Source organism: Scophthalmus maximus, chromosome 11, assembly GCF_022379125.1.
Source record: "Scophthalmus maximus strain ysfricsl-2021 chromosome 11, ASM2237912v1, whole genome shotgun sequence".
In the NCBI taxonomy this organism is placed as follows: domain Eukaryota; kingdom Metazoa; phylum Chordata; class Actinopteri; order Pleuronectiformes; family Scophthalmidae; genus Scophthalmus; species Scophthalmus maximus.
The window spans coordinates 12,322,233-12,349,075 of record NC_061525.1 but is presented as its reverse complement, the minus strand read 5'-3'; the positions used below and the strand labels follow the sequence as shown (position 1 = coordinate 12,349,075).

Below are 26,843 nucleotides of genomic sequence, written 5' to 3'. Positions count from 1 at the left end.
TTTGGTCACGAGCAGCTCGAGAGCGAGTGTTTTTACCAGACAGTTTACACTACATTCAAACTGTGATCTCAGAGTGAAGATGAAAAGCTTCCCTCTAATACAGTGTCTGGGAAGTTTTATGGTCTGTATTTGTGCCAAACATTGTACGAACCGGCGCTTGAGCAAATATGGCTCCAAACAGAACCTTTGATTTATAATAATAATAATAATAATAATAAGTAGCATCTAAGGTTTTCAAAACTGAATTATACTCATCCCGGTGCTTCATTTGTCTACATGAGTGTGTGTCCCAGTGCCACCAGTGGTTTCTCCGTGCGCTCAGTGAAGCCCCCACATGCAATAGGATCACAAAGCGTTGTGTGTGCTTTCTCAGGCACACACGTGCCGATAATCCTTTTTGTTTTGTTGACCAGACGCTGCCTGTGTCAACACTCCCATCCAGCCCTTCGACATTCCTTCTCTTTCCCTCCAACACCCACTTTCTCTTTCCCTGGCTGGCTCCTCTCGCCGGTTTCTCACCCCTCTTTCACTTTCACATGAGCACTGGTGCAACTGCGTCGGAGGCTGGCCACGTGTCAGTTTCACTTGTGTCTCGATGGGCACACGGCGGTGACTTCACAGTGACATAGAGAGAAATGTGGTGAAAAAGTCGACGCGAGTAGGTGATGGCAAAGGCTGTAGGTTTTGTGTTGGTCCTAACTCAACGGGCCAGTCTCCTGACCGCAGTGTGTGTGTGTGTGTGTGTGAGTTTCTGTGGTTGATTTATCACACTACCACTAACAAATGTTGAACACCAGCTAAACCCACGTCCAGCTATGACTCGTTGTCAGTCTGAGGGACTCGTGTTTGTGCAGATTTAGGTAAACCAAGACTCCCAGAACACACAGGCAGTCATTTCTTTGCCTTTGACAAGTGAAGAGAGTTAAGTTGGAACAACAGCGTAGCAGAGTTATTGCGCTAAAGAACTGATCACATGAGCTCAAGTATCTCCTCACCCAGTTGATTGTTGCAATCATTTTTTTCCCACAGTTAGTTGGGAACACATGTTAGTGTTTATCAAAAAGGACCTTTTAACCATTTATACATTACTTACAGCAACAATTTGAACTGATTATACATTACTTTTTTTTTTTTTTTTTTTACATTTATCCATATTTTGAGTTTAATTAACTACGGTTTTACATCTGATTCAGGTTGATGGACGGTGAGGACTGTGCCATCAGCCTGTCATGGCTAGTGGCTCAATAGTTACGGAGACATCAAATTTGCGATAGATAAGCTATTGATAAGATATATAATAATCTATTATAAGAATAATATCTCTAAGGGTGTATGTTTTCAATCAAATAATAATTTTGACCTCTCTATTTCACCCAGGCCCATGGCAATTGAAGAATTACCCCCTGGCTAGGAATAACGGTTCCAGGTAAATATTAAGCACATGTAACATCTTCAGTAACAACGGTTCAATAGATCTCTGGTGTTGTGGACATCGCAGGTGGCTGCAGCCTTAATACATCTTAATATTCGCTGTGTGTTTGACCTGGATGTGACAGGGATGTCTACTGACTGCTGAGCATTGCTACATCCCTAAACACTGAGGGAAATGCTTTCCGGCATATGAATTATAGATGGAAGCGACCGAGCTGCCCTTCTCTTCTCTGAATAAGTAAAGAGCTTCTTCCTGCAGGTCCGGGTGGAAATGTAATGTGTATAAGTCGGAAAGTGTCGGCGTGTTGGTGTGTGTGCTCCTGACGAGGCAGTGAGGCATATAAGAATTGATGAAATAATGATGAACAGGGTCGTCATCACATCCTTCTCTTAAACGGGGGCAGAGGAAGAGACTGAACCAGCGCGTGGTGAGGGGAAGGCTTCCTGTTACATCATCACAACATAAACATGACCTGTTAAACTGTCAAACACTCGTGTGTTACGAAAAATCAACCCGCCTATCTGTTCTCCCTCGCTTTGACGAATGGAAAAATCAATGTCATGTTAACCATTCTGTGTCTGACATTTTGTTCAAAAACTTGATAAAAGGTATTGTTACTTATGTGACTTCATGAGAACGGCCACCATATGTAAATTGTACTGCCTTACCACCGCTATAAAGTATTGGGTTATTTCGGTTACAATCTCAGTGGGTGAAAATATTTAAACCGTCTTCCTAATTCATCAGTATAATTTCATCAGTGTATCAATAAGTGTGCAGTCACAACATCTTTTGGTTTTGCTTTAAAATTAACATCAGGAGCAGGTAGACGAAGCAACACTTAATAATAAATACAAGGTGTGTGAGGTGATTGGTCAAATAGGCTGACGACGTCAACGTGCCTACACTCTCTAAAAAACAAAATTATTTACTTTTTCTTTTTCTGTACTTGTGTATTCATGTGTTCATATTTGGTACCTTAGGCACAGGAGACCGGAATTTCCAACATAAGACAGCGTGATGGAGTATGAGATACCAGACAGATAACAACTCTATGATCGATATAGAAAATGAAATGAAATAATTGATAAGAGTAATGGGGCTTTTTCTATTAGCAGACATAATATGAACAGTGGTATGAAAGCAAAAAGGAACTGAACAGCTATATTTATATTGACATTGTCATTAAAATCATGTTGGCCTGTAACATTGTCATCATAATTAATGCAACTGCGCATTATCATTGATTACACCTGCAGTAGGTGATTTTTCTGGCCACTTGGGGGCAGGCCCAACAAGCTGTAAACACAAACACCAACATAGGGCGGCTGAGGGTCGACGGTTCGGTCCTCGGGGGTTCTCCAGTCCGCTAGCCAAAGTGTCCTTGAGCAAGACACTTAACGCTAAAATGCCCCTGACGACTGTGACAGTGCGTGAACAATGTATGTGTGTGTATAGCTGCCCTGTGTGAATGTGACTTGTACTGTAAAGTGCTTTGGGTGGTTGATAAGACTAGAAAAACCCTATATAATTACATTCCGTTTACCATATTGTCACCTTTGCATTGATATAGACATTTTTTTTCTTTTCGACATTACGTCATGTTTCTGGCAACTAGGTGAATGTAAGTGCAGCACTCCCGCTCCTCTACACCGACGCCAGAGAGAAACACGCTGCCAGATGTTCCACTTTCTTCATCAGCTCCCTTCACTGACTTTGTCCGCCTGCCGTTTGGTGCTGGACAGGCAGCAGAAAGCAGGCTGCTATAAAGCTGCGGTGAACTACAGCCGAGTTCGTTGACAGTTTTCTTTTTGGTCGTCATCACTAGTTCCCCTTTCATCACTATGAGATATCTGCCGTCAAAACCAAAATACTGAGCTTCTTTAAAGTAAATCTTTAAAGCTTGATTCAGTAGATAAGCCTCCCCCTTTTGCCTCTTAATTTTGTGTTGTATTTGCGCGCTAAACTTATTTCTAAAACTGCATTCATACAAAGGTACAATGGCCCACTTGAAATTACTTTCATAGAACATTGCAGTGAGGAAGTTGTCTAAATGTTTCCCGTCTTTTGTCAAGTTGTCTTTAACAGACAAAGGCAGCTTTGGATTTTCCGGTACTGACCAGGTCGGCCACTGGCGACTTTTTACGATTCTGTTTCTCCACTTCCACCTGCATCTTGGCCATGGGCTTGGCCATCGCCAGGGCCAGCTTCGCCTCTGCCTGCAGCTTCTTCTGTCGACTCAGGAAGTCCATGTCCTCAAGAGACTCCGAGTCGTCCTCTGTGGTGTCCCTGTCCGAGTAAGACGAACTCTGCTTGGACTGCAGGGAGGAGGAAGAGGGGAGAAATGTATGTAGCATGGCAAGGTGGAATAAAATATGAAGGAGAGAGTGGATTGAATAAGCAATGAGGGAGAGAAAAAAAGGAAAGAAAAAGAAAGAGAATAAAAAAGGGGTAAGGGAAGAGAAGAGGATTAATGTTCATGTACTCTTGGTCTTTTTTTGTATATCGATTTTACACACTGACGGGAACGCCATTGTACATCGGCTGGGACGAGAGGAGAGCGAAGATGTAAAGAGATGATCATTTTCTTGTTCTCCCTTTCTTTCTGTTAAACGTGTCTCGGGCTGACAGGAGGTTAATGTGGCCAGCCATCCATGGCCTTGGGTGAGCGTATTCCTATTCAGCTCTCATTTACTGCTCGTGACTTGGTTAACAGGCCAGAAAACTTGAGAACAGACATTCATAAAGCAGCCAAACCGTCAGCTATCTCTCTGATTCGCGGAGAACACCTCGCCCGTTTCACTGCTCTCACTGTTGTTCTCAGTCTCGATTTTACACAGACAGATCTTCTACACTTGGACAAAGTCAGCCTTGTATATGATGACATCAATTTTGCGGTGATTTAAGTCAATTTCTTTCATTCTTGAACCCTTTGAATAAGTGCACACATGCGCATCCATGCGTACCATGGGGGACAGAGGTGTGTCCAGGCTGGTCTCGGTCTTGCTGTCATCTGCATCACTGTCCTTATCGCTGCCGCTGTCATTGACAAAACAAATCTGCAGGTTCATCCCGCTCTGCAGCCTGCAGGGAGAGACAGATGTAGACAGAGATAGGTTGAAACAGACAAAGTTAATATTAGCATAAGAGTCAAGTCAGTTCAGTGATGGCTGCTCCTGCAGTAATTGACTCGGACCAGGGCCAAATAGACAGCAATGTCAACAGCCCTGCTGCTGATACAAATCACCTAAGGTGAGTTCAACAAAGTGCTTTGTCTCAATAGAGGATTTAGAGCGCCATGAATATGCACATGATACTGAAGTGAGTTAAAGAGAGGAATGAGCACCAAAAACAGAGAGAAAGAAAAAGAAAATCCAAACGAGGCACAAGCTATTCGTCGCCAGCTGAAGATAGAATTAGGAAGGGCTTGTGTTTTTAATCACCCCACCCTCTTGTTTCCAATATGGATCGATCCAGGATGCGTCCATCCTGTTCTAATCCGGTTGGTGGGGGTGTTTTTGTGCCACCCAGGAGCAGAGTATCACTAGGTGTAGATCCAGCCCACTGTGGATCAATAATCTTTTTATTCAATGCAGTAATTACAAACGGAGCTGATTGATTACACAGTATGGATCCAATCACTCCCAATTAAAATAGGACCTGAGTGGTCGATTATTTCCCCCCCCTATTTTTTCCCTGAAGGTGGCAGCATCAAAAACCTCTCTGTAGCTTGAATTTAACAGTTTGTCGGGTCCACTAAAGTTTCCACTGACTCTTTTGGATGTTGCTCGTAACATTCAGCTGAGAGCCTGAATCATATATCACACGATATACATTTAGTGCAGATTTATAAGTATTCATAATCCAGTAATATGTGGCTCTAACGTCTTTATGACTTACCCATCTCAGACAAGTGCATCATATTTTCACACAGCACTGTCATTTGACTGTTTCCCTGCAGTCATAATCAATGGGGCATTTAGCATCACAGTCAGTCATCAATTGAGAAATCCACGAGGTTCAGATCACAAGTGTACAAAGAGAGTGTTTACAGAACATCTAGTTCCAGTAACGATGCAGTGTAGGAGGCAGCGGCATTGTGTGCAAATTTGGGAAGTCACGAGGGCCGTCTGGCTCATTCACACTGCACAAATCCTCTTTGCTTCCTGTCATTCTTCCTCTCTGTCTTTTTCTTTTTTGAAAGGCAGTCATGACGGTAAATCTGGACTTTTACATTTATACCCTATGGTTATTTTTCTTTTTAACCCATTTTTTTTTTTTACACAGCAGAAGGTCATGTTTCTTTTTCTTGTAAGATTCCCTTACAGCAGGGCCCTTATTTGGAGAATTATGGGACCACCGAAACTTGTGTTTAACGAGTTTCAATCACATGATCATTGGTAATAAAAGGCGTAATATGACAGAGGTCAGAGGTGTTACCTTGAGGACAGGCTGGGTTTTCCACTCTTGCTGCAGCTGGTGTAGATGCCCGGCCCATCATCGAAGAAGCTGCCCAGGGCCAACTTCTGCCTGATCGACTCCCTCTCATTCTTTTGGGCCTGTAACAGGAGATTAACAACATTAGAGTCTATTTTGTAGGATTGTTTGGACCAATGAGGTCAGAGGTTAGCGTCAGGGTGGCATGATCTCCCTCAAAGATACATCATCAGATTGGATGTTTGTTGTCATGGCACCATGAAACCAGATACTTATTTTTAGTTGCCAGGGTGCAAGATCACCCTAACACCCTCTTTCCCCACATGACTGTGTTGCACAAATAGAAACGCTGTTGTCCCCCAGCACTTTCTGACAGTCCAAGTCACAAGTGCAAGTATATTAATAGCAGCAACCTTCTCTGAATTTGCAGTAAGCGGTGCAATGTAATTTAAACAAGCTCTGATATGAAGTGATGTGAACAAAACATGTAAAAAATGCCCAAGCAGGAATCCTTACAAGCGGACAATACCAGTATTCACCAGCAGATGCTGCTGTTTTCTCAGAAAACACACAAAGCAGGACTTCTCCTGCAGGACAAGTTAACATAGGGTGAACTCCAGAGGAACAGGAGCACTAGCTGTTTACATGCTTTAATATGCAAGAAACCCCCAAATTGACACAATTCCAGAGTGACTCTCACTTGGCCTCGTCCCAATCATGAATTCCTGACTCAGCGCAGCCTCACGTTTGGCAGCACTTCACACACGCTTCCCCGTTGAGAGCAGGTACACACATCCAGCTGAGAAGCAAACGACGGAGACTGTTTGTGATCAAATTCACACACGCTACTGTTGCACACAAGCATTCGATCTTTTTGATCTTTTGTCATTTGGTCTTAAAAACCATGTAAATCTGTACAAAGCGTTTGGTTGCAGAGCTCCTTCCCTTCCTTCCTCAGATATATTTCTCAGGAACCATTAAAGACTGGAAAAAAGGCAGGGAAGGACGTTTTACATGGCGTTTTCTAAATTTAATAGAAAAAGCGAGGCACTGTGATGCTTCGTTGACATCATATGAGGTGCATGATGGAGAATAGATGGGGCAGACTCCCATGTGTATTAGTGCTCATGTTGTCAGACAGCTGAAGACAGTTATATGATCGTAGAGTTGGTCATATGGACGTGGAAAATACTATGAACTGACAACATGATATTATATTCATTAAATGTGGGGGTTATTGACTTCAATTATGGCCTTTGTGTATAATGAGGTCTGCTTGTTTGGTTTTTTGACATTTCTCTATTATTTAGCAACACGCCAGAAGAAATAAACATAATTTCATGTATTGAAATGTTTGGTGTACTTCTTTCGATCCCTAGCATTATCTTTTGACAGTTTGGGGGAAACACTAATTTATTTTTGAAGGTTTGAAATTTACCCCTGCCTCACATCCAGATATGCAGGGACTTCCTTTCCCTCTCTCCCCCTCCCTCCATAGCATATTTGTGACCTGTTTCTTTGACTACATAATAAAAGCAAAATGCCCAGGAAAAAGAGAAATGAATCAAGGCGAGAAAGTAGAGAGAAGGAGATGCCAGAGGCGTTGGACTAAAGTGTAATCTCTATACTTTGCTTTTCTGGATCTGTCTTTTTCCCATTATTCCCCTTAATCCTCCACCTTTCTCATCCATCACTGTTCCTCACATTCCCATGCTTTCTTCATCCACCTGAACGAGCCTCACCGGTTGTTTGTCTCGCTCTCTTTTCCTTACTATCACCAATTCCGTTCATCTCCGTCCGGCCCCACGCCTCTCCTTCAGCCTCAGGCCTCCATCGATTCTGCCAACTCTCTGTTGTTCATTTTGCTCTTCTCTCTCCAAATCACTCATCACACCCTCACCTCTTCTCGTTTCCTAAACTATCTCTTCGCTTCCTCCTTTCTTTTCCTCTCTTTCTGTCTGTCTGTCTCTCTTGACAATTATGTGCAGGCGTTGGTGAGAGTGCCTACACCACGGACAAATTAACATAATCCCACTCCACACAAGAGCTCGCAAGACGCACTTGCCACTGCCAGCACACATGCGCACGCGCACACGCACACACGCGCACACACACACACACACACACACACAAAAAAGAACAGTGCCAGCCCCACTCTTCCACGTGCGTGCGTGCGTGCGTGCGTGCGTGCGTGTTTGAAAGATAGCCTGGGGAGTCAAGATGAACACACTAGAGAGTCTCAATACACAATTTCAAAGGGCGCAACAACAGCCTGTGAGGTACAGTGCAGGTCAAACACATTTATGTACACATATATCACTCATGCCAGCCCGACAACAATACAGCTGACACACTGTCAGTCAAGTAACTGCACATAAGAAGGAACCAGCGGCTGCAGGTTCGCTGAGATTTGATGATTGACTGATTTCTCCCCTCATGTGGTGATGGGGGCTGTGCAGGTGGGGAGGAAGTGTGACACGTGCGGGAGGGGTCGGGGAAAGGTTTGTTTCAGAACACTGACTTATTAAAACAGCTCCGTTAAAAGACAAGTACTACTGTGACAGGGTTGGGTGCTGATGTGAAGATGTACAGTGGTTTGTACCAGAGTACGATCTGTTTCACTGGCCCGACCCTAAATGTAAATAAAGTTTTTCAACTGCCATTAGAATTCAGAAGAAAATTAGGCCGAAACAGCATGAGACAGTCCCTGCATTTAATATTCAGGTCAGTTAAAACAATTCTTTATTGTCGAAGACAATTAATACATTTTTGGAAGTAATCGTTTGGTCTATGAAATGTAAGAAAGCAGTAAATCTTTAAATGTCTTAAAAAAATTATGTTTGTACAATGTCATTGTAAAAACATCATCTGTTTAGGGCACGTCTGCTTTTGTGTGTGTGTGTGTGTGTGTGTGTGTGTGTGTGTGTGTGTGAGAGAGAGAGAGACTGGGTGGGCTGTTTGTGGTGAACTGTCATCATGGCAGCCCCATAAACTATTCACAAAGGTGTGGAATACACCACTGAGAGGCGGAGGTGCAAGATGGGTAGTAAACACATGCCCCTGCCTCTCTTTCCTTTAGTACAAATCCAAACCAGAAGCTCGTCTTCTAGCTTTTCCTCTTGCCTTTTTAAATGTTATGTGCGATCACGTCAATCCCCCCCAAAAATTCCTTCGTTATAGGTAAAATGGATTAATTTAAAGCAGAAGGCAAACAAATCCTGTCAAGTTCACCGTTTCAGTTTTAGTTTTTGGTGACTTCGATCTACACTTTTCAAGTCATTGCCTGGAAACACACACACACCTCCATTTGATTGGCTCCCTCACTCAAATTGTCATGCATGAGATGTTATTGTAACCTTTTGAGTGTGTTACTGGGTGATTTACGTACTGGAGCTTCGAATAAAATCTTATATAAAACCTGAGATTATCTGAACGCTGGTTTCCACATGATGGTGACATGGCAAATTGCTGGATCCATCACATTAATATTGTGGGCAAAGGGAGTAGAGAGAGTGGAGAGAGAGAAAGAGAGTCCTAACCACCTCATTCATTTCATGGCCTTGAGCACGAGAGCCATAACTGTCCAAATTAGATTGGACACAATTGGGCTAATTCGTGTTTTTCTTTAAATTCACCAAGCAATTTCCCCAGCTGAAAAACCCTCATTGACAAAGACATTTTCTCCTCCACTCCACACTCTAACCATTCATCCGCAGGCCTGGAGGGCGGCTTAGCCTTGGCAACGCAGGGTGCTTGTTCTGAGCCCTCAAATCTTCCTTGAAAATCTATAATAGAGGAAGGACATGAATTAAATTATCTGTACTAACAAACAGCATCCTCCCTCTCCCTTCCTCAAATTGCTGGCTCTTGCGGCCAGAGAAACTGTTTAGCGGTTGAGATCTAAGATGTGTATAAATGTGTGTGTGTGTGTGTGTGTGTGTGCATGCCTATGGCTTTCTGTCCTCAGATTTAACTGTACTTTTTCTAAATTCTAAAAAAATATTCTAAAAGCAGAGGTAAACCTTTATTTATTACCCCTTACATTATGAATATTTCTTTTTTCCCCTCTCTTTTCTTTCCCTCCATTTCTCACTAAGTGCTCTCCCCTGTTCTGCACAATGGAGGCTTTTCACGAGCCAAGACCTCGCTCCCTGGTTGGAGACAAGAACCCACTGTTCACACACACACACACACACACACACACACACACACACACACACACACACACACACACACACACACACACACACACACACACACACACACACACACACACACACACACACACACACACACACACACACACACACACACACACACACAGGTATGTGACTTTTTGAGGGTATGAAAGAAAACACATTTGTTACTTTGTGTGGTGTCCAAACAGGGACTCACTTCACTGCGATATGTTTTTAAGGCCTGACAGTGATCTGCTGCTGAGCTCACAGCTCCACAAACAGATACAAGGTCACCGTGTCTTCCGTGAGTGCATGTGTGTATGTGTGTGTGTGTGTGTGTGTGTGTGTGTGTGTGTTTGAAATGTGTTGTATAGCTCTACAGTTCAAACTGATTTCCTCACATGCTCAGATTTAACCAATCTGCACCTTTCTGCATAAACCCCCCCCCAACCCATTTTGTGGATTTTGTGCAGATCCCTTTCTTGACTGGGTGCGGTGACTACATAAAGGTGCTGTGCAAGCTGCTGTGACAACCTCACAGTCACAACAGGCCTACAGGAAGGTTGGACTTTGTTACCTCTGGACAGAGCTAGGTCGTGGACCAGAGCGAATAAAAAAAAAATTGTCCAACTATTCCTTTAAGAGAACACACTTCAAATCTACATCCTGTCTTTGGATGCTAAAAATGTCTGTGTATGTGTGTATGTAAGACTGACTTCTCTTCTCTTGCTATCTGAGAAGTGTCTGTCTAGGCAGTGCAACATTCCAACCCAGATAAAGGACCTGACCTCTGACCCCCCATACAGTTCAGCCGCAGGTCGGTGCAAGGCTGCTCCTGTCACTCAGATTGTAAGAGAGCAACTCAGCAAGTAGTAGAGGGTTGTATGTATGTGTGTGTGTGTGTGTGTGTGTGTGTGCGTGTGGTGCAAAAGAAGTGGGGGAGGGTCATGGTGGAATAAAGGAAAAAAAGAAAACAGGGGAGAATGACAATGGGAGGGTGGAGAGATGGGGAGCATGAAGTGGGTTTAGACAGGACAATGGGTCGCCGGGTGACATTTGAGCTCCTCTCCACAACAAGGCCCGACTGTGAATCTGAGGGGGAAAGATTCTGTGCGGGAATCTGCTCTTTTTTTCTGCCTATGAATGAAGCAGATTTTATAGAGAAACGCCTGGTTACTCACAGCATTATGTCACGGCTTTGCCCCAAATGTCTAAGCACTTTAATACCCATACTTCGAGCATAACATCAGCCTAAGTCTTTGGCCTTTCTCACGTAGCTGCACGCAACACACAAAGCCCAAGGAAAACAGAGAAACGCGCTCATTTGTTTTCTTTTCTAGAGAGTCATGTGTGATGATTGACACCAATTTCTTTATCGATCTGTTTAATATGAAGCTGGCGCCAAGCCGCCAACAGGTTGTCTTAGCTTAGCATGAAGACTAAAGAACAGGGAACTACGGACATGTTACAGTGTTTAGGTGGGTGAAGTGCTGGACCTTTTCTTGGCTGGAGGCAGTGACTTCCTGAAAACTGCTTCTGGCCATGAAATAGTCGAGCACACAACTGAACACAACGTGTCCTTTTTATACTTTGGAGACAAACAATGATTATTGGTGAGCTTCAGAGGAGCCAGACCTCAGCACACATCAGTTTTGATTCATTAATAAATGAAAGCTGGACCACTGGACAAACACGACGTGGTCCTTTACCTCTTTGTAGTCATCAGTGAGGTAGAGACTGGACGCTTGCCTGATGACGTCATCCACTCCGCCAGATCCATCCACATTATCCAGCGCCTCCCTCATCGCGCATTCCCTCACTGTCTTCCTGTCTTTTCCCGTCTATTCCCCAGTCATTAGGTTAGTCCAGACCGACTCTCGAGGTTGATCCCCGTCAGAACACATCATATTACCAGCCAACTCACCGCGGCCACAAACAAAAAAAAAAAAAAAGGAATCTATTTGTCTGCCGGCTTATCTTTCTCTAACATGTTGTGACACTGTTTCTCTTCCACTTCCCTGCTCTTTTCTAACAACTTAACCTCATCTAGGATTGCTGCCTCTCCTGCAGGACTGTGAAAGCACAGTGGTCAGAGGTAAGGCTCTAGACCCTCCCTACCTTCCACCCTCTGGACAGGGCGGCCTCTCACAGCCACAGAGACCCACGAGGGAGGAGGCAGAGGAGAAACTCACTCTGATGTTTTTTTTTCTTTGGTTTAAACGCCCTGACGTGAGGAGAGCAGCTGCTCACCACCAGTTTTTCGAAAAGACACACCTCAGCGATGGGATAGGAATACTGCGTGAGTGTGTGAGTGTGTGTTTATGGTGTACTTGTGCGGTGTGTGTGTGTGTGTTAAGATGGCTCCTGGTGTGTCTAGAGCCTCTCCTGGACACACTCTTTCCCAGTCTATGTGTATTCTCTCGCTCCCAATCTCATGAGTGTTTGTGAAAGAGAGATTAACCTAACATGTTGATTTGAAGAGGTCAAAATGAATGTGAAAATCATGTTTATGTAACACAGCAGGTAGTGTGCTCCCTTCCTGCTAAGGTAAAAATAGTGCCCTGTGTCGACTCCACAGCCATCAGCTCCACAGCTCCGGCCAGCTGAATAAACCCTGACAGAGCACAATGGACCATTAGTCTCGCGCACACACACAGACACACAGACACAGACACACACAGACACAGACACACACAGACACACACAGACACACACACACACACACACACACACACACACACACACACACACACACACACACACACACACACACACACACACACACACACACACACACACACAGACACACACAGACACACACACACACACACACACACACAGACACACACACACACACACACACACACACAGACACAGACACACACACACACTCAGTCTCTCACATACACAGAGATTTCCTGTGCCTCGAATCAGTGACTTACATTTTCAATCTGAGCTCTCAGTTGTGCGCACTGATCTCATCTTTGTCAGACGCATTATCGACCAATGACTCATGTGTTTGTCATAACCGCCCAGACAGAAGATGATATCCACATATGGCAGCAGAATGACACCGCAGGGGAACATAACACAAACGCGTACACATTCACAACTGGTTACATAGAAAAATGAGACATGAAGGAATTGAAATAAACACATAATTCATTCGCACCAAAACAATGGATCTCATATGTTTTTACTGTGTTAGGATTAAATGGAGTGCAAATCTGGAGCTTGGAACTAATGGCTATTTTTCTTGATTGAATAAACCTTTTAACCATTTTTTGGTTAATTACTTAGAAAGTTAGTTAAATAGTGCAGAGACTGGTTGACATCTTGTTAAATGTTATACGATCTTCCCATTTACCCAATATTTTCTTTAATATTAATTTATTGAACTCTGTTATTTGCAAATATTATTGATATTATCTATTTTCCCTGCTTGGTGAAAGGTTGGAAGGAAACAGCTAGACGAAACTGACACAATAGCTCTGTGACAAGCCTATAGGAGAAATAAATAAGGCTTTAAACCTGCACTTATTCAGCGGGAAAGCTGTTGGAAAGTTTGAAGCACTATTTCTTTTTCTTTCTTTTGAAACATCCAATGAATCTCTCTGCAAACCTCCGAATGCAGACAGATTCAGAGGATGAATCACGCTAAATAGTCAGGGATCTAACGGAAGACAGGGATATGAGATAAAAAAAATAAATAGCCAAGGACAAAGAGGTACAACAGAGACGAGAAGAGAAAGATGAGAGGGAAGAGAGTACCAAGTGATACTGATAAACACAAGTCGCTCTCATCTGTTACTCTGCTGAGAGAGAGACAGGGCGTAGACGAGAATAACTTGAGAAAAATAGAATCACACATGAAGACAGTTGGGGAATAAAGCATTTGCATGATAACATCAAAGAGCATTTGCACGCACGCACGCACACGCATCGAGGAATAGAATAAATGAAAAATAGGAAGTAGGTTTGATTCTGAGTTGATCCCTAAGGATTATGGGTAGAGTAAAGCGAATTGTCTTGCTGTCTCTTGAATCCGCCCACATTACATTGGACTGCTGCTGCTGACAACACACACACACACACACACACACACACACACACACACACACACACACTGCTACAGGGTGGGGCAGAGTCGGCCCCGCTGGTTCTCTGCTTCATTACTGAGGCTGACTTCATGGTGGAGGTGAAGTCACTGCTGATTCCAATGGGATGTGGGGATGTGTGGGGGGAGGTCACCTGGGTTACCTATGCACAGGAAGCAGGTAATGGGAATCTACACACACACACACACGCACGCGCACGCGCACACACACACACACACACACACACACACACACACACACACACACACACACACACACACACACACACACACACACACACACACACACACACACACACACACACACACACACACACACACACACACACACACAGAATGGCTTGTTGTTCCAAGTGAACAGAGGGTGACTGTGGGAGAGAAGGTTCCTGGCACCTCCTGTAAGCCTGGGATCCAAGGCCAATGGCGCTGTGTGTGTGTGTGTGTGTGTGTGTTTGTGTTTGTGCGAGCATATGTTTCATACAAATGCACCTACACTCGTGATGCATTCACTCTTTTTCTTATCAGTGCCACTCAACGTTTGTCTGTATGTTCTGTCTCTACAAACATGGAACATCGCTCTTTAATGTGTACACTTGTGTGATGCCGTAACACGATCACACTCACTGACACATACGAAGGGAATGTTGGAGACAAACATCTGATCTTATTTTGGAAAGAGGAGGAAAAGAAAGGGGGCTGCTACCATAGCAACGTTGTGAGAATTTCTCCATGGCAATGCTCTGTGTTCCAAACAAATTGGGCTGCTAAAGGAGCACGGGGCGGCCCATCGGGAAGTCCACAAACTCACACAAAGGCCATGTGTTCGCGGGAGCTGGGGTTTTGACAAATGGTATAATATTAGCAAAAAAGTATATGCCCAAAATGCCAAAAGAGAATGGCTGAGTTGATACACAAATCAGTTTCACACACATCACAGTGCAGTGAAACAGACACACACAGTCCTATATCTTTAAAAATGGCAGTTACATCAATATGGAAACTTCAGAACTGCACTTGTGTCTTGTTTTTTCCAAGTGCATTTCTTGGAATTCAAATTGTCCAAGAAAATGCTTTTATTTCCCAATTCAACGCTCCTCTCTACATTAATTTAAAAGGCTGGTCAAAATATGACCCAAAATCTATGTTATGTGTTTAGTTGTAACAATATACCTTTAAGATATATTAGTTCATGATAGTTCCTTTCTTGTGTTGTCTCTGCGTGCATATTTCCATAAACAAGAACAAAAGTAGAAGACTGATATTGACCCCATGTTGGTGTGTTTGTAAGTTCGTGCTGTAACAATTTCCTGGCAAACTAGACGACTGTATGCGGTTTTCTTATTCAGCCTTATTGATCAATCCTGTCCTTCTAGCGTGATCCATCTACTGTACTGCTAGTCCTCATTTATAATTCATCAGGCCACACCTCATATACTGTTACACTGACACTGGAGCTCTCCTTCACCCCTCTCCAGTGAGGTGTAACAAAAAAAGAGAGAAGCTGCATGAGCTTGTAGGCACATATGCATATCATGCTGTCAGTACAGTCTTAGACGACCTTTCAGACCCCACTGTAAATCTTCACACACATACAGTGTGTGAAAGGATTCAACATTCACTCAGCGCTCAAGAAGCCTTGGCGAGTTGACAGTATACCTACGGCCGATGATGACATACTGGGGCCAAACTGAGAAATCTCACCATCACCCTTCTTCCCCCAACTGCTGCTGCTGACGGCAATACGTCACACACACCAAGATTTATAGATTTACATGAGAATCTGAAAACAGGAGGACATATGCCTCCAGTAAACACACTGAGGAGCAGTGTGCTTTTAGCTCACTTAAGCACTTAATGAAATGAAGTGCAGCATCTAGATGAAGGAGGCGGTTTCAGGGGATGATTGGTTATTCTTGTTAACTATATCCTCTTTTTGGCCTCATGGTCAATTTGCAAAACCGACGGGGCTTAAATCGATTGATGGTCTTTGTTGACCAGGGGTCAATTGGTTGAGTTATTGTTTTTTCCCCCCCCCTGCATCACCCCGTCATTTAATTGGCTAATGGTTTCTTACATTTGGTAGAAGTCTGCCTCGAACGAAATGGGATGAACAAACAGGGAAGGAAGGAAGATGTTTTTCATTCTTTCCTCTCCTTCCCGTCAGTTGTCATTTCTCTGTTACTTCTTGGTCTAAACCATCAACAGCCAGGGGGAGATGGACCACATCTTAACTAAAGCAGGGGAACACAACAAAGCAGATAAACCAAAAATGGAGATCGCCCCAAGACATGTGCTGTCCCATGAGACACAGGGACAACACCCTGCCTACCTCTCTCTTTTTCCACTTAATCTGTTTACTCCTTGTCCATTTCATTCCCTCATTAAACCCCTCACTCGTTCCCTCTTTGCTATTCTTTCCCCCATTGCCCTTTGCTTCTTTCCATCCCTTGATGTGTGTGTGTGTGTGTGTGTGTGTGTGTGTGTGTGTGTGTGTGTGTGTGTGTGTGTCATATGCGTGTGAGGGGCGCTGTCTGCCTGCTGGTTGCCAGGTTACCAGTCTAATTGAGGGGCCTCTAGAGAGTTGCTTTTATCAGAGTCTGAACCCTCTGTTCCGCTTACCGCTCTCATTCTTTCTCTTATTTGCTCCATCTTTCTCTCCTGGTACGGCCCTTGTATTCAAGCCATCGCATGCTTTAATAGAGCAATTTCATTCACATTCACAGGTTTTTCCAACGTCTTCCTGAATTTTCCTCCCCAACATCGATCTGAGGTCGATTATTTCTTCCATTCTCCCACATCACACATCATCTCAGCTGCCTGAGAAAGCTGCACACCTTTCTCAATGCTCTCTTTATACTCGTCTCTCACTTTGGTTTTCCAGCCACTGTTTCATCTCTGCCTTTCATCCAGCAGCCCTTTGACGTCACTTTTTCTCTGCTTATCAGCTTCTTTTTTTTCTCTCATCCTGCCATTTCTGTGTTGCCCCAGCTAGATTTTATCTGCCACAAAACATGGCAGGAAATCCTTATCGTGTTACACAACGACTCCCTCAGTCAGACAAGCACAAATCCACCATCCTGACATGCAGTGATAATATGTAGAACATTTAAGACTGTTAGACGTGAATTTCTTCATCTGAAATTCAGAACCTGAGGAATTCATTAATCCACAAAACCCTAATCTCAAGCATTACGTGGGAATCGGCAAGAAATTTTAAATGTTGAAAATTCCAGTTGAGCACTTATACAACTGATCACCTCAGCTGAAGGAAACAGCAGCACATACTAGATCAGTCACACTTTCCACAGCATGTACTAAAAAAGCTTCTCCATTTAAACCCAAAAGAAAATTTCAGATTTGAAACTCTCAGGCTTCATGTTGCATGTTGACAAGACACGTTAAGTTCGCCCACAAGGCCATTCCATCTCTCCAGTGTTTCCTTCTCATCACTTCCTCTGCAGCTTTTCATGCATTGCTCCCGTTGCTTCAACACGTTCTTCCTCCCCATCAAAGAAGCTCCATCCTTCCCCCTCAATGCCTCCCCCAGCATATTCAGCTCGTCTCTTTTGCCTTTCATCTACCTCTCTGCCTTTTTTTCCCCACTCTCCGTCTCCACTGCATTGCAGACTTTCTTCCCCAGCAGATAGTGGTTATAGAAGAGCAGATGTACAGCTGTGATGTACTTGCTTGCTTTTAATCACGGCTGCTTCATTTCTCCCAATTCCTCATTACATAAAGTGGGACACTGCTGTCACACGTCACACAAGAATGGCACACTCGTAAACTTGCACACATGTACATTTACACAACTCCGAAAGCAGCCAATATTTAAATTCTCTTTATCACTATGTTGTCTGCAACACAAACTGCATAACCTCCTAATAGCCTCCTCTGCAGGAAACTAACAACTGAGAATACATTTACACACACACACACACACACACACACACACACACACACACACACACACACACACACACACACACACACACACACACACACACACACACACACACACACACACACACACACACACACACACACACACACACACACACAGTTCAGTGGGCACACAATAGCTAGATGGACAACTCATCATACCTCCTTGACATGGATTGATGAAGGTGGACGAGGAGGAGGCGGAGGGGAGGTAGGACATTACTCCCTTGAGTCAAGTGCTCTCTTAGCAACCAGCCAGACATCGGATTCCCAACACAATCAAAACATTACCATTAGAGACAGAGCAAAACTCCTACACGGGTCCGAGGCTAAGCAATTACACATGCACAACCTAGTTTCAACTTGACACTCAAGGATTCACGATAAACTGAACAGAAGGAATGAAACACATTCGTGAAAACAGGAATATCAGCATTTGCTTCAGGATTGTGGAAATGCCAGAAGAATAGTCAAATGACTGCACTGTGTGTTACGCCCTTTAGCTCGGTGAAGTACCTGCTGGGAACAGTTTTCCTGGTGGACCATCCTTCACAGCATCCTACAGCTGAGCTGGCTGAGCTGGGGGAAACAGGAGCGGGACTGGGATAAGATTCCCAGCCCTGCAGTGGTATTCCAGTGAGGAAAGGAGAGGAGAGGAGGGGGGTATGATCCCACCCAGTCCTTGATCCAAACTATACAACAGTTCTCCTGCTTGTCTCTCCAGTCGGTTCAGTCTTCACCTTCTGCTTTCTATCTCTCGTCTCTGCTTGTTTGTATTTTGGGGTCTGTCTGTTCGTCAGGAGAGAAAAAGCAGGGTTTGATCGCTGCCTCCCCAAAGCTGAAAAGAGGAAGGGGAGTGACAGGCTGGAGGAGGGGTGTGAGAACGAGAGAGAGAGAAACGGAGAGGCAGGGAGGGAGGGAGGGGGGCGGTGAAGCGCAGAGTACACTCCCGCTCGCCTTTCTCTGTCTGGTCAGACTGAAAAAGGGGGGAGGAGCTGTCGGGCTGAGTGTGTGCAGAGTTGGCCAGTGGGGAGAGGGGATGGAGGAAGAGGGAGGGAGGGTGTGGGCAGCGCGGGTCAGGTTCAAGATGTCAATCCGCGGTTTCATATAGAGTCATGCCAGACAGAGGGGAATGGGACAAGGGCGGAGGAATGACTTTCATCATTGAATCTTGATCTTAATCCCCGTCTGTGCTGTCATCTATGATGAGATGCCAAACACTAAAACTCAAACTAAAACATGGCTAGGTATCAAACCTTGAATGTGATTTGAACACATTTAGTTGAAACTGTTCAGAGAATAGTTTGAGGTGTGTGAGTCTGTGACATTGTTGCCTCACTGTATTACAGTTTCTCCTCATCTTCTGTCGGTGTCTTTGTCAGATTATAATCCCACAGTGGCAGATGGCCGGTCTATAATCCAAATGCAGGCCAACCTCCTCAGTTGATCGCTGCCCTCTGCATCTCTCCATCCTGACAACCACTCATTACTGTAATCTCTTTGTTTTATTTCCCCAAAGTCCCTTGTTTTATTACTACGAACATTTCCAAAACCAAATTATTTTTCATTTAAAAATATATAAGAGAGAAAAAGGCACATTTTCTAGACAAAAGTCTATAACAGTCATGACATTATCATAATATTTGTCAATTTGGATTATTTCATTTTTCAATTAATTGTGTAAATATTTCACAAATCAGTTCTTTATAATTCATTTATGTTGTGCTCTTTGTGCTGCATTTTGACAAATATCTGTTTTCCTCCTCGGTCAGAGCCATGAAACGTATTTGCACAATGCGACATCGTGATGCAGTTATCTCATACATCTGTTCCATCTTTCAATTTTTCGTCTTTCATTTTGGCAAAGTTTCTGGTGTTGTGTTATCTCATCCCTCCTCTCAGGCCAAATCTCTCTATCTGATATTGATCTCTGTTGGGTGACGCTGCTTTCCCGATAAGACCACTCTTGGGTTTAATGAGCTGGACGTGGATCGATGAACGCCCCGCTCCGATCTCTCTGCTCAACCCTGCACATCACAGGCTCTGGGCTGGTCTTCTATGTGGGGCCCAGCTGGGCCCAGACTGGAACATTGCCCATCCTGTCACACTAACCTTGGATATAATTATCTGTGCATGACATCGGCCAGTGATAAACTTGTTTTTCTTTCAGTGAAGGACACCAACTGCGATTTATGAATTTAAAGATGAGATTACAAGCACAGGGGGGGGAAAAAAGCAACAAATAGCAGATTAAAAAGTAACCGGTTAATCAGAGTCAAACTTAATGGTAAATTGAGGTATCCTCTTAGCAGATACACCAGCCATTAAAACATGATGAATTAATTCAGTAAAATAGGTTTTATTGCTATGAATTTGAGTACTTTCTATCTTCTGGTGATTAACAATTAATTAAGATCAAGATGATGACTTTTAGTTGACATTTGATGAACATTAAAATGGAGGCCAGTACCGAGTGTTGGCGAGTCAATGACCGAATCTTTACAACTTCAGGCTCACTAAAGCCTGACGCTTCCACTTTCTGAGTACAAATGCATCGTGATGATTTCACAACCTTGATGTCCAACATCTGTGAGCCACGCTTTGATAAAAGAAGCCCCAGAAATCCCCTTTCTCTCCACTATCACCATGGCAGCATGGTGATAGGCCCCCCGCTGACCTTCACATGGTTGTCAAGGTTACAATCTGAGTCACAGTAGAGGTGGAGATGGAGAAAGAGACGGCACTTCTTGATCCACAATAGAATAGAAAACAATATCCGACAGTACCCAGACTGAGGAGTGTGTAGCCCCTGATTGTATAATGACACGTATGAGTCGCCTTTTAGAGCTCCAAAACACAATCGCGGCAAACAAACCCCCAACAACTGATTATGTAAGTGGCCTAAATCAGCACAAAAAAAAGAAAGAAGAAAGATTCAAAACAAAGATGATTAAGTGGAGACAGACAAACAGGCAGACGGCAGTTTAGCCTCCTACACACTGGCAATATAATGAGATGCTCCTCTGAGCTGGGTGGTGTGAAGGAACTACTGATTGTACAGAGAATGTCCTGCTATTATGTTCCCATATGAAGAACTGGGCAGGAGACTGTCAGAGTCGGACGCAGGACAAACAGCAGTTACATTTCCGTAACATTCAGGTCTGGGTAGAGAACCCACTCACCGGGAATCTTCCGGAGATTTTCCTGCTGTAGTCTCACATTTTCCACAAATGTTACCAGGGGGCTTGGCAGGAAAAGTTCAGAAAAAATGTCTGGACTTCAGTGCATGTCTGAATGCAGCTGCTGTGTATTTAGTTCTGCTGTGTGGGCATACAGTATTTATACATACAAACAATAATCACATCCAAATAATCCGTCACTGACAACAGAGTGAAAAACATGGTGAAAGCCTCGACTGTAACTATAGTGGGCTGCAGAGAGAGTTGGAAATGATACTGTATAGGTGGTAATTAATATCCTGAAACACTGTACAGCTCATGGAAAACAGATGAATCCCAGCCACTCTGCGACGCCTCCTCCCTTTCGCCAGGCCAACAGCTTGCCCTCTCTCTTTTCGGCCCGTGTGCCATCCACCCCTCCCTTCTCTCTCTCTGGCCTTTCAGTGCAGCTACATTTGCTTTCTTTTCACAACTTTTCTGCCTCACACCGTCTCTTTCTCTTTTTTTCCCCGCTGCCGTCTCTGTCTCAGCAGGAAAAGGGGAGCGCAGATGCTTTTAGTGAACTGACATTTTGTGCCAGTGTCAAAACACTGCATAGCGAAGCAGGTTGGCTCAGTGTGAGGGCCATATTCTGGCAGTAATGAGCTCACTCTGACAGGGAGGAACTGATGTGGAAGGCCTGGCAGCAGCAGTGTGTGTGTGTGTGTGTGTGTGTGTGTGTGTGTGTGTGTGTGTGTGTCTGTGCTCGTTCTTATGATCAGCCACCAGAGGTTGTTGTAATGAGGACTTTACGTCTATAGTTGGTGGTGGAAAGACTAAGCATACGTCACAGAAATGTTTTATACCACACTGAGTCAATGACTTACTCACAATTTACACTTGTGCAAAGGCACAGTCCATTACAAAACAGTATTTGTGAGTCCCAGTGAATAAATAGGGAGCAGATATTGACTAGATCTCTTATTAATCATTTTAATTTTACAGTGAAAAATGCCAAACACTCCCTCATCCGATACCTCTTAAAAGTGGTGGGGCAGTCCTTTGTTTAAAACGTATGAGATAGCAAATATTTTTGGGAGTTAATGTCATCTTAGGCTTAAGGAAATTGAAACAGGTCCTTTTTCTTCTACTGTTTTTTGATATTTTAGATGCAAGATGATATATAATAATTAGTTGCAGCCTTGTGTAGTGGGTATGCAAAAAGATTGGATATGCTCTGTTCTCTACAGCAACAGATGAAGCTCTGCGTGACCTGGCACGAAGTGTCTCTCTTGGTCTGTCTCTCACACCCATATGCATGCATGCACAAACGCGTGCACACACACAAACGCGCGCGCGCACGCACGCACGCGCGCACACACACACACACCCACCCTTCGCTAACTCACAGTCTGAAACATGAAGACAAAAATACCCTTAGTTTGTTGGGGTCTGTGGGTGCAGAAATGTGATTTTAAACACGCCTTGCCAGAAATTCACAACCGCACACACACACACACACACACACACACACACACACACACACACACACACACACACACACACACACACACACACACACACACACACACACACACACACACACACACACACACACACACACACACACACACACACACACACACACTCTATAATTAGCTACAGAGAATAACAGTGTTTCATGTTTCAGCTCCACCCAAATTAACACATGTCAAAGTAAGCACACACACGCGTGCACGCACACACCCGGCACAAACACAGGCCACAGTCTGTGTGTCTGACTCGACCTTTTTATTTGTCCTACAGGACACAGGAGAGGTGATGGATAACAGTTTTTAAAAAATCCTTCACCGCTCGGACAACATAAACCCCCTGTCTCTCATTTTCAATTTCCAGCTCTCTCTTTCTTTTTTGTGGCCGTCTCGCAATAAACCTTGTTTTTTATCTCGCCCGGCCCCATTACTTATGAAGCCGGCCCGTGTGCCGGCGAGTGTGTATTTGGCCGTGCTCCGTCGTGACTGTGCAGTATGAGGACTGACACGAAGCTACAACATTAGAGGCTGTCTCCTCGCTGCTACATAAATCCCCATTTCCTCCACAGCACGTTCTGCCACTCACAGCCCGCACCCCTCTTTGATAGTTTTCACAGGGTGGAGAGGGGGAAACACGCGGTGGGGGTGGGGGTCGGTCTCCTGCTGTATTTTTGGCTGTGTGAGAACACGAGTCTGTAATGCTTCCTGACAGCTCGAGGAAGAGGACAATTATCGGGGAACAGGAGTGGGAATGGTAGTGAAGGTCAGGGGGTGTCTGGAAGGGGAGAGGGAGAGAGAAAGAGAAGAGGGCGGAGATTTGTAACAGGGTCGTACAATGAGTTTGCAACTCGGTATGAGCTAAACTGAGGGGTTTGTGCATTCCATCAACCTTCGTCAGACCTTGGTGAATCACGGAGGAATGAATCAGAGGAAGGGTGTGTTTGCGTGAGTGTTTGTGTATCCACCGCCGGGCGCGACCACCTCAAACGTTATCATTTCTCAGTCTCATTGTCACAGTAACCATCCTCCTTTTGCTTCCAGCTTGTCTGTCTTTGGTCAGTAGATCCACACCTACAGTCTCATTGTCACTCATTCGTTCACATACATGTAGGTTTGTGCATTTCAGGTGGTTGTTTACCGGCTCAGACGTGGTGGGGTTATCGGACAGCAGGTGAAAGTGTACTTTGACACCAGATAAGAGCAGCTTAGACAGTACCACCCCTGTTCAGACTGTCTTCTCAACAATCTTGGGGTTTCTTTGTCCTAATACCCACTAGCCGACAGGTCAATCTAAGCAGATAAAGTTTTGATTTTAATGTGTGTGTGTGTGTGTGTGTGTGTGTGTGTGTGTGTGTGTGTGTGTGTGTGTGCGTCTGTGTGTGCAGGTGCACGACACCCCCCCACCCTAAAAAAAATGATATAGCGGCTATGTCATTTTTTTTTTAACTGCCAGGCTATATTATAGCCTGGCAGTTAAGTTGTTAAGCTGGCTTGGGGTCAATGCTGGGCTCCTCGGTGATAAAACTGCTTCAACAACAAACACTACAATATGTCTTTGGGTCCTAACACATCAAGCCAACAGTCAGCTGTCCCACTGAGCATTCTGAACTGCCAGTGGTGAGAGAGAGCTCCTACTGACCGACTATTCACTCTTGTGAATTTACCCATTTATGGAAGTTTGTTTTAGTTTTGCCTCTGCCTTTTCCTTTCTTCTCCCGCAAGGAAGACTGACAATGCCAGTTGAAAGCAAAGCTTTACAGTATCAACTGGGTCTCCTTATCAGACCTATTCTCAATTTGTCTTCCACAAGACCCTCCAAACACATAAACCGGTTCGCTTTCTTTGTCTTTGTGCAGCATTTTGCAGTAGGCGTTTTTTTTCCTCCATGCAGGTGCACGTGAAGAATGTATGTGCATGTCAGTCGGAAGTCTGTTTTTTTTGATTTGACAGATTTAAAAAGATTTTAACAGAAAACCAGAGTATTCAAAGCTTATGATCAGTTGGCATGGTGTGACACACACACTTTCTCTACAACTCAAGGTAAAAGGAACTTTCAAAACAGGAGTACAACACAAAGCTTTGCTTATTTCAAACAGGAATCAAATTCACATGCAAGGCATATTTGACATTATTCTTCCGCTGCCAGAAAGGGAGAAACCAAAGTGCTACCAAGCAGCAAAGCCCCATATGGTCAAAGTCCTGCCAGCACAAACCTGCTCTTTGTTAAAGGGTCACACAGAATCAGACCGAGGTGCACACACAGATGTACAGCTGGCTCTACTTTATGGCCCATTCCACATTTCCAACTCTTCTGTTACATGCACTACAAATTCAAAAGACAACTTGTCACAGTGGAGGAATGCAGCATCCTGAGCTCAAATAACTTCGGTGAACCTGAACTCTGTGAGGTTTTGTCTTGGTCTGACTACAACCCCATCACATGTGCATGTACAGTTGAAAAGGGGTCTGGCAAACACAGAGAGCACAAATTGAATATTCATGTTAAAGTCACATTCTGCTTTACCTGAGTTAAGTGCCCGACTTGCTGTGAGGAATCCAAGGTTAAAGCTGAGATGAAAAAATACTCCACTGATGAAAAAAAAAGAAAAAGAGAAAGGACACCTACAGAACCAGCACTGGCAGACTGTCAGGATACCATGAGCAGAAAACGATATGCTTAGATCTAGTGAGGTGTGTGTGGACTAACAAAAGACAGGCGGCAGAGGCAGTCCAGTCAGTCTGTGTAACTGTGCATGTATGAGCTTTGGTGTGCAGCGAGACGGGCGTGTTTCAGCTGGTATCGGCACATACACACACTCACAGGCACACACACACACACACACACACACACACACACACACACACACACAAGGAGCTGTGGTTCGGCCTAAGGGGCTGAACCAGACACCACATACTTCACACACCTGGGTTAAGCCCTGCCCCCCGTTTCTGAAGCCTCCTCCCACTCACTCACCACACAGTATACATGTTGATATGAGTTATCCTTCAACTTTCCAACCTCTCTGGCTTGACATCATTTTTCTTCACTACATATTCTGACCCCCACATTCCTCCTCTCACCTCCCTCCTCTTCCTCCTCCTCCTCCTCCTCTCCCAATGGCTCTCTTCCCTCCCTGCTATCCCTCTTTTCAGGCCTGTCCACTTTGTTTTCCACATTCAGGACCTAACTCTAGTGTAACTCCTTGACATTCATTGTTTGAGCCTTATATCCACTATAACCACATGCAAACCCTGCAATTTCTTCCCTCTCCCACTCTTCCTTATACGTGGCACTGTCTGAGCACTGTGTGCAGGCAGTAGTTCGGTTGTTAGTGGAGGGTGCCGAGCGCAGTTCAACTACTGAACTCGTACATAATCACAGGGAGAGAGAGAGAGAGAGAAACCGCTCTCTGCTATTTGCTCTTTTCTCTAACCTCTGTCTCTCTCTACTTCTTTCTCGTCATTTTATTTTCCACAGCCCTTGAGTGCTTTTCTGGGGCAGAGCTCTCCACACTTGTACAATTTGGTTTGGCTCTTGGCCTTTTCACTGTTTATATGGTGTGCTCGAGCAGCACCTTCCTATTAAGCAGATGTTCATCGACTTGTTACTTCTACTGTCACAATCTGTCCCAACTGTGCAGAGATAATACACCGACTTTTTTTTCAAAGGCAGATTTTTGGCAATTTGTAGTCTCAACATAAGTGGTGTGGTAACTTTATAATCACATTGTTGCTCATTTAGAAGACAATTATAGCAATCATTTATTTCATTTATATAAATTTTGGGTTTTGATTGATGCAGCAGAAACTACTTGAGTCAAAACTCCAGAAGCATGGATCCTTCACTACCCAGAATGCAACTTGATACGGTGTGAGGCTTTGTCTGCTATGGGGTCAGTCGCGAAGGTTATAATTAAGGTTTTTTGGGCACGAGGTGTTAAAGTTAGTAACCTGTGACGACGTGTGTGTGTTTGTGTGTGTGTGTGTGTGTGTGTGTGTTTGTGTGTGTGTGTACGAGAGAGAGAGAGAGAGAGAGAGCGCTTTTCTCTA

At 44.3% G+C, this 26,843-nt stretch overlaps 1 protein-coding gene across 4 annotated transcripts in view; it reads right to left on the bottom strand.

Moving 5' to 3' along the window:
• Window positions 1-26,843, bottom strand: part of schip1 (schwannomin interacting protein 1) — a 171,473-nt gene that overhangs the window by 3,413 nt on the left and 141,217 nt on the right. For 2 of the 4 annotated variants that reach the window (XM_035622150.2, XM_035622152.2), the window contains 3 exons: window positions 5,873-5,991; window positions 4,399-4,516; window positions 3,553-3,750 (listed from right to left, as the gene is read on the bottom strand). In XM_035622150.2, the coding sequence (XP_035478043.2) occupies window positions 3,553-3,750; window positions 4,399-4,516; window positions 5,873-5,991 (435 nt within the window). Of the gene's footprint in view, window positions 1-3,552; window positions 3,751-4,398; window positions 4,517-5,872; window positions 5,992-11,756; window positions 12,131-18,619; window positions 18,977-26,843 lie in introns of those variants that run through there. The other 2 variants (XM_035622154.2, XM_035622153.2) reach the window with 2 other exon arrangements.